General features: G+C 42.8%; 1 protein-coding gene across 1 annotated transcript; it reads right to left on the bottom strand.

The window, feature by feature from the left end:
* Window positions 1-1,336: 1,336 nt before the first annotated feature.
* Window positions 1,337-2,311, bottom strand: LOC119275682. The gene has a single exon (XM_037556575.1). The coding sequence runs from the start codon at window positions 2,222-2,224 to the stop codon at window positions 1,505-1,507; it is 720 nt and encodes a 239-aa protein (XP_037412472.1). The 5' UTR covers window positions 2,225-2,311; the 3' UTR covers window positions 1,337-1,504.
* Window positions 2,312-9,184: the final 6,873 nt, after the last annotated feature.

Raw genomic sequence — 9,184 nt, 5'->3', positions numbered from 1 at the left:
GCATCCTTCCATGGATAGGTCGGACCAATCTGGAGATACAGATGCGGGAGACGGTCATCCAACGTTGTCCCACATATATTTCAAGCGGGGTTTCAAATTAGCAGACGAAATTAATGCAAACCAGTTGATATTCATCAAAGTTCGAAAAGAAAATAGCACAAATCATCCATACATAACATGCAAATAAGTCTAATGTCTCAAATTCAATGTCCAACAAGTCTTTCAACGGATCATGTCGTCCCATACATACTACCCCTGCAGCTTCATCCAACAGTGTGTGTAAGTAAATGGTTGTCCCTCTCTCATGTGGTACATCACGACAGCGTGTACGTGCTACACAATGTGTAGAGCAACATTGAGTGAATAAATGATTCAATCAACAATTGGAGGAAGAAGAAGCAAAACTTACGATCTCCTTCTCTGCAGCGCGCAATGGCAACCTTGCCTCCAGTTGAGCAACTATGTCACAAAACTTGGTGATGATGGTCTGGATGTCGTACCATTGATATGATAACGACCTCATATTGCGATCATGGATGTTGTGCATGTCATAGGGCGCAATGTGCTTTTGTGAATGAAAGGATTCATGCACTTGCTGCCAGAATGTTCCCCTTTGCTCCTGCCTACGAAATCCACGGATACGGCCAACCACGCATCGCACAACAACTCATCCTCCTTGATCGAGTACCCCGCCACCCTTCTTACTTTGAAATGACACGGTGTCCGAAAATAAGCTCAATGACATTTGATCGAACACCTGTCGGGCATGGTGGCCACCATGGAGGTCGTCGACAGGGTGGTGGAGTGTATGTGGGTACAAACGGCTTCAGGGTGGACAGCGCCATCGTAAAAGGCGAGCGGACGCGTCGGTGCTGGTTGTGAACGTCCGGCAATGCCTGTGTGGCGGTCAGAGAGGTACAACGCTGGCGCTGGAGGTACAGGTTGCGGATGCAAAGCAAAGGGGAGAGGTGGCGAAGTGGAAGAAAATGAGTCCGGGATGCCGGATTCAGTAGGCCTGGGGTGTCGGAGTTCAATGTGGTTGTTGTCGGGACTCCCGTAAAACCACCCACCTTATCTTTATTTTGCGGGAAAAAATGTGTTCGGACCGCCAAGCGAACCGATACAGTCCCGCGTTTGATGCCCTCCACAGTTTGGACTGTGCGTTCCAGACATATGCGGACGGTTTGAGGGTCGGCGTTGAAATGCCCTCACGGCTACTACTATTACCTACCTAGAGATACTCAATGTTCTAGTGGTAGAAGTTAGTAGCGTCACATTGAGGATCTAACATTATATTAGTTTCTTAAGAATTTGATATCTGAATGTTTGAATCTCACACGACACATTGTCCAGAACTTAATGGAGTACAGCGGAAACATACAGATCGTAGAAATATATTCTACTGTACTATGCAGTACACAGATAGTAGTATCATATGTGCTCAAAGAAAAACGAAAAACAGTAATACCATACAAATAATAGTAGTATCACACACATATGTTCGTCACTTGCTCATGATTTCCATGGGCACTGCGTCGGCTGGCTCTGCTTTCTGACACAAGGCCTGCTCCTGCCAACCCTGTAGTGGCTGATGCGCCTCCACCATGTTCACCTTGCCGCGTCGCACCATCACGCTCCCGCAGCTCGACACGTTCGCGTCGCCGCACCGGTCGACGCGCACGGCGCCGCAGCGGCTAACGTCCGCCGACCGGCACCGCGCGACGCCGAGCGAGCCGCACCAGTCGGCGCGCGCTTCGCGACACCGCCCCAGCGCCACGTCCGAGCAGTTGCCCACGTCCGCCTCCCGGCACCGCCCGAGGCGCAGCTCCCCGGCGCCGTGCACGCGCGCGGCCCCCTTGCACCTCCGGATGCTCACCGTGCCCGCGCGCTCCACGTCCGCGGACCTGCACCGCCGCACGGCGACTTCCCCGGCCCCGTCGACGCGCACCGCGTCGCACCTGTGGAACGACACGGCGCCGCAGGCCTCGGCCGCCGCGAAGCCGCACCGGGCGAAGCGCACGTCGCCGCCGCCGCCGCCCCCGCGCACGACCACGTGCTGCAACCTGTTGACCTCGAGGACGCCCGGGCTGACCACGGTGAGCGTGCCGCCGTTGCACCGGAGCACGCCCTCGTGGATGGTCGTCTCGGCGCCGTCGATGACCACGTTGAACTGGTGGTTCACGGCTTTGGCGGAGGGAAGGGCTTCCGGGTCGACGGCCACCATTTTTCCCTCTGAAATGTGAAATCCACCTCTATTTACTTTCTTTTGTTGAGAAAAAACTAGCTAACTGCTGAGTACTTGGAGCTTGGAAGGCGAAGGCATTATAAAGAGCCATGTTGCTTAAGGGCTAAGGTAGCAAGAAGGTAATCAATGGATCGTTGTCAAATGAGAAGGACTCGTGATTGAGATGGGCCGTTTGCTCGTTGCAACGCGCCAACAGTACAAGGTGTGCCAGCGTGACGTGTGCCTCGCTATCAGTGTCAGTGATCGGGCGATGAAGATAGGAGTGTGGCCTTTTTTTTTGCAACCCCCGTCTCTCCGTTTTCCATTTTTCTTACGAAAAACCCCTGACAAGTAAACAGTAATAGCACGTGTGGCATCGGATGGGTCCCACCTGCCGGCACTAGCTACCTTCCCGTGATACCTTTTTTTTATAGCAAAAACAGTACGGGAAAATCCCTAGTGTAACTCTTTTTCATTAAAATGGGTGAAATATATACACATGGATGTACATCATGTTGGGGGATACATGAGCATTTACAAATAATCTAAGCAGAATTGCATTCCTTCCTTGAGACTAGGCTTTGCCTTCTTGATTATTAGACTAAAATGCTCCTCAAACATGATATGCAATAATCTGCCCTGCGATACCATTTGATGTCCCGTTCCTACCACTCCATCCAACGACACTTCATGCCTAAGTAGGATTGCTGTATTTTATGTCTATAACAGACCGCGCCTGGTGTGGCCCATTTTCAACATGTTAGTTTTTTCAATTTTGAAAATTGATAAAAGATATGTAAATCCTAATTATAAATAATATATAGGAGTAAATTACACTAAAAGAAGCTCATGTAATTTCAAAATGCTCAACTATTAATTTGGTAAAATTCATAAACTTAAATTACAATTATACAAACATGTGTAATTCTAAAAAGTGTTTGCATATTAAATAAAAATATTAAAGTAATTTTAGAAAATATGTATATGCAAATAAATTATGGTATAATTTCAAATTTTCACAAGTTTCTAATAAAATTTTCATGTAGTATATAAAAGTATTAATGCTTTGATTTTTATATTGCTTTAAATGTGTTCATGTGTTTTGATATGATTTGTGTATGAACCTGCTGTGCCTTATGCAGATCCTCAAATGAATACATATTTACAATTATATTATGCATATTATTTACAATTAGTACTTACATATTTTATTACATTTTTTGGAAATGAAAAGAAATACAAAACACATGTTAAAAATGGGACGCACTAAGTGCAGGCCGTTTTATCCCAAGAGCGCGGTCTGTCACAGACATAAAGAGTAACAATCCTGCAACGGCGTTGGTTGGAGTAGCAAACGAGAAGGGGACCTCATATATGGAGCGTGGGGCGCCCCCAGTTGCGGTAGCGCAGGGGCACCCTGTTGGGCCGGTCCATGCGCGGGGCGGCCACCCCTGATTTTTTTATTTTTTATTTTTTACTTTTTATTTTTATTTTTATGTTTTTGTTTTATTCTACATTAAATGATTCGGGATTTGTTGTAAAATTTCAAAACATTGTGAATTTCGAAACTAAAAAATTTCTTGAAAAAAATGTTTCAAATTCGAAAGAATAAACATTTTTATTTCAATGAAAAACTTTTATGATCATTTTTTAATAGTGATGAACATTTTTTATATTTCATGAAAAAATTGAACTTGATGAGCAAAATTTGTATTCAAGAACATTTTTTTGAAAGATCGATGAACAAATTTTGAAATCAATGAACAAATTTTGAGTTTGATGAACGTTTTTGAAAATGATGAATAAAATTTGAATTTAATAAATAATTTTTTAGGTCGGTGAACAAATTTGTAATTTTTATGAACATTTTTTAAATTCGACGAACAAAAAATTGAATTCGATGAACATTTCTTGAAGTTTTGAACATTTTTTACATCGATGAACATTTATTGAATTTGATGAAACCAAAAATTATTTCGTGAATTTGAAGAGAAAATTTGCAAAAACCATTTTTTAGAAGAACACGGAGGCCTCTCCCTGGTTCCATTAACCAGAATGAAACCATACAGAGTCTTAATAGCTTCTAAGCTAAAGTTCATAGGTCCAGACTTTAAACCGTTATTACAGCCCTGCTCGACGAGAGCCAAAGGGCAAAAACGAAAACACATTGAAGGCAAAAACAGGCGTCTGTTAAAATAGGGGTGAGATCACACCACAAACTCGCTTGCGCCCCTCATCTTAAGTGGTGGTGCCAGGGCCGCTTGGGGCGACCAGCAGATTGCGAGGGTAGACACGGGACTGTTCACCATGGTCTTGTCGTCAGTGTCGCGCTTCTTGGCAGGAGAAAAGAAACCGCCGTCTTCAGAGATCTTGAGGTTGTCCCAACATACATCAGCATCCAATCCAGGGTTCCTGGCCTTCAGCCACATGAGATCATCCAGGGTTGCTGGAGTAGCTTCGCCAATGCACTCAAGAACTCTTCCACTCAGCTTTTGCTTGCTTCTGGGGTCAGAACCACCCAGAACTTGAGCATCCTGTGTATCAGTCTCCACACCTGATTAATAGACGTCCAAATGGTGTTATTAAAAATCATAGAGTTCCTATATTTCCATGAACGCCAAAGGACAACAGAACTAACTACGTTTAATGTTAAATTCTTTTTATTATAGATCCAAAATCGGGCCACAGATTCAAAGTTTGTACCCAAGTCCTTTTGGAAAAAGAGATTGACAAACGACCAAATATTCCTGGCTACAACACAGTCAAAAAAAATAAATGGTGGTTTGTTTCTTGTTCAGCACAGAAAACACAATCAAGTGGTTTGGTTATATGTCTTTTCCTCAGGTTGTCTCTAGTCATCAGCTTGTTTTGGGAAAACAGCCAAAGGAAGACATGAATCTTTGGAGGCACTACCAGTTTCCAAACAGCTGGCAGGAACAGGGTTGCACCCCTCTAAAGTTAATCACATGGTACAAAGAACTAGAGGAGTAGACACCCTTATTATCAAGTTGCCAGATCTGAGCATCAGAGTCACCATCGAAGATGATTTCTTTAGCAATCTCCACTAGCTTGTACCATTGTTCCATCATCTTACTATCAAAGTTCCTCCTAAAGGTCAACTTCAGTGTTTCAGCATCCCAGACATCTCTGACACTTTTGTTTTGCTCATTGCAAACCATATAGATGTACCAGAATTGTACTGCTAGGGGGGTGGTGCCAAACCAAGTATCTTCCCAAAACCTAATTTTGTCTCCTGTCCCTATTTTCCATCTATATCCAAATTTGAAGGTTTGGATGATGGATTTCACTCCTTTCCAGAACCTAGAGGTACTGGTGGAGGTGCTTGGGGCAAAAACATTAGTTTTGCCCCTCATATATTTCTGGTCTATCACCAACTTCCAGGGTTTCCCTTCACCTTCATAGTATCTTTTAACCCAAGATCCTAAGAGGCAGAGGTTGACCTCATGGAGATTTGGGATGCCAAGCCCCCAAATTCTTTCATCATACAGACCATCTTCCAGTAGCTAAGTGCAATTTCCTGCGCCCCTCAAATTCATTCCATAGGCAATTTGCCATTTGGGCATTAATAAGTTCTATTGCCCACTTAGGAAATTTAAAGAAAGAAAGTAAGTACACAGGAATACTAGCTAAACATGCCTGGATGAGGATAGTTCTTCCCTTGTAAGAAAGAAGTTTCCCTCTCCATCCAGCAATCCTTGTCATAATCTTATCAATAAGTGGTTGGACATCTTCTCTTCTAAGCTTACCATAGTGTAAAGGTGTCCCAAGGTATTTAATGGGGAAGGAGCCTTTAGTGCATTCTAGTATCTCCAGGAACTCCCCCACTTCAGATGCATCCTTGTTAACTGGTATGAGCTCACTTTTACTATAGTTGATTCTCATTCCAGAGATCATTTCAAAACTAGAGAGAACCATTTTAAGGTTTCTGGTATGTTCTAGGTTATTATCTAAAAACAAAATAGTATCATCAGCATATTGGAGGCATACTATCCCTCCGGGGCAAATCTCAGTACACAGCCCTTGTATCAACTAATGATTTGATGCTTTCATTAACATTCTAGTTAAAATATCAACTACCAGGTTGGACAACAGGGGGGAAATGGGGTCCCCCTGCCTTAAACCTTTCCCTATAAGGAAAAAGTCACTCTGAGTGTTGTTTAGCTTTACACCCACTGATCCTCCTCTAGTTACTTGTAGGATCCAATGGACCCATTTATCTCCAAAGCCTCTTTTCTTAAGCAGCTCTTCAAGGAATTCCAAATCTACCTTGTCAAAAGCTTTATCGTAGTCTAGCTTAAGTACTAGGCCCTGCCTCTTGGTACAGTGGATGGAGTGCAGAATCTCATGAGCTGTAACCACACTTTCTAAGATATACCTGCCCTTAAGGAAGGCTGACTGGTTACTAGCTATGAGCCTTTGCAGGATCCTAGCTAGTATATTTGTGAGGACCTTAGTGAAGATCTTGAAGCTACAATTTAGCAAACTAATAGGCCTAAACTTTTTCATACTGGAAGCATCAGCTTCTTTTGGGATTAAAGTCAGCATAGCAAAATTAAGCCTATGAATAGCCAGCTCCCCTTGATGAAAAACTTCAAACATGGCTATCAGGTCTTTTTTAACCAGTTCCCAAAAGTGCTGGTAAAAAAAGAAGGGGATACCATCCGGTCCATGGGCACCATCAGAGTATGATTCAAAGATAACCTTTTTGATTTCCTCTTCCAAGAAGGGGGCCTCAAGGGTTTCATTTTCAGCAATGCTAACTTTTTCTTCATCAGAGAAAAAGGTTGGGTCCAACTGGATCCCACACCTTTCCTCTTTCTTGAAGAGATCTTTATAGAAGTCACAAACAATTCCAAGCATTTCCTTAGTGTCAGTGACTGGCCCAAGTGGGCCATCCAAAGAGTGGATAGCCATTTTCCTCCTTCTTTGGTTTGCCACTGCATGGAAATACTCAGTGTTCATGTCACCTTCCTTAATGTCTCTATCTCTAGATCTCTGCTTTGCTTTGATCTCCTCTTGCAGCCAAATTTTTTGGAGCTCACTATGTGTGAATTTGAGCCTAGAAGCCTCAGAGTCAGAGAGCATTATTGTTTCATATTTAATGTCTAGTTTGTCATATTCCTCTAAAAGGATTTTTTTATATCTTCTTAGTTGAGCCTCTTCATTAGAGATCCAACCTTTGGTCACTCTTCTAAGCTTTCTCATCTTCTCTTGCCAATTGTCCAAAGGGTTGGCCTTAAGGGTGGGTTCATTCCAAATTTTGGAAATTAGATTGGATAAGTCCTCTCTAAGAAGCCACCATTTTTCCATCCTATAACTACTACTTTTAGGCATTTGCTCCACACCTGCTTCCCAAATAATGGGTGCATGGTCACTGCCACATCTAGGTAGAGCAATGCAGGAGGCTAGAGGAAATATTTTGTCAAACTCAGTATTGAAGAAGAGTGTATCTATTGTAGACATGATCAAGTCAACCTGGTTATTAGCCCAGGTGAATTTTCTACTAGATAGCTTGATTTCCAATAAACTCTAAATTTCTATCCAAGCATTGAAGTTGTCACACCATATATGGTTGACTACACCATTGCTTTTTTCTCTAGCATATCAAACAAAATTGAAATCCCCCCAATTAGGTGGGATATGGATTCTCTATGAACAAGGAGTGAAGCTCAGAGATAAATGCTTCCTTTCCTTCCTCATAGGGAGATCCATAGACAGTGATAATTCCAAAAGTTACATCCTTACTCTTCAATTTAAGAACACAACTAACTGAGTAATCAAGGTGAGACCAGGAGATGATCTCAAAAAGGTCAGCATCCACACCCATCAGGATGCCCCCAGCAAAGCCTTTAGATGGGAGGTGGTGCCAGGAGAAGTTCTTGCTCCCTACCAAGGATTTAAGGTAGGAGTCAGAAAATTCTTCCTTTTTGGTTTCCTAGAAACCTAGAACAAAATGCTTGAAATTTCCTAATTGTATCAACTATAAGGGTTTTTCTCCCTGGCGCAGAGATGCCCCTAACATTCCAAAAGATAGCATTCATTGCGGAACCCTTGTCCTGGGGTGCTTGCCCCATTTGTGTTTACATACTAGGTTCCATACTCCCACAGAGTTAAAGCTACTATTATGCTCCACCCCACCATCCATATTGCCTTGGGGGGGGGGGGGTGAATCCTGAATCAAGATCAACATTCCTGTCAGGATTCATACTTCTAGGTAAAGGTATGTTAATAATGTTCTCATCTCTAGAGTCTACATCTATTCCTATTTTGGAAGCTACTGAAATAAAATGAGGATTATTGAAGAGGGAGAAAGGTGTGGATTTTTTACCTTGTTCTTTTTCTGTTGCTGCATCTTGAGCCTCTTTGAGTTGTTGTGCTTTTTGTAGGATGGTTCTGGAGTCTCCAGCATTTCTTGCACTTGCCCTAGGTGTCTGTATGGGGCCCCACTTCTATGTCTTCCTAGACTCATGGTTCTGGGGAGGTGGGTATTCCACCTCATACTATTTGTTTATCAGTGTTCCATCCAGTCCCAGGGGCTCCTTATTCTGCATCTCCTCTTGCAGCTCATCCCATTCATCCCCTGTGTCTCTGTCCTCATTGTTCCATCCTTCCATTTGTAACACCCCAGTGTAATTATGCTACAGTAACCCTTGGGGTTAAGCTAATCATTTTCCTAAACAAGTGTTTGGTCATCATTGTCTTCTATCTCTTTCATTATTCCAGTTGAATTCAAATTCAAATTCTAAGTGAAATTCAAAATTTCTCAAACATGAAAACTAAAATGTTCGTCATGTGGCAAATATTCTTTTGACAATATTGGTGGTGAACCAACATTTTTGCAAAGTGCCTAAATGGCCTAAAATAGCTATAACAGAAAGTTGTTAAAAGAAAAAGCAAAAGTTAAAAAAGAAAAGAAAAGAGAAAGAGCACAACCCACTG

Source organism: Triticum dicoccoides, chromosome 3B (genome assembly GCF_002162155.2).
Source record: "Triticum dicoccoides isolate Atlit2015 ecotype Zavitan chromosome 3B, WEW_v2.0, whole genome shotgun sequence".
Classification (NCBI taxonomy): domain Eukaryota; kingdom Viridiplantae; phylum Streptophyta; class Magnoliopsida; order Poales; family Poaceae; genus Triticum; species Triticum dicoccoides.
The sequence above is the reverse complement of the archived record's forward strand: the minus strand, read 5'-3'. Positions and strand labels throughout refer to the sequence as shown.

Coding starts and splice junctions, on each gene's coding strand:
- LOC119275682 (XM_037556575.1), bottom strand. CDS start 2,224: ATGGTGGCCGTCGACCCGGAAGCCCTTCCCTCCGCCAAAGCCGTGAAC.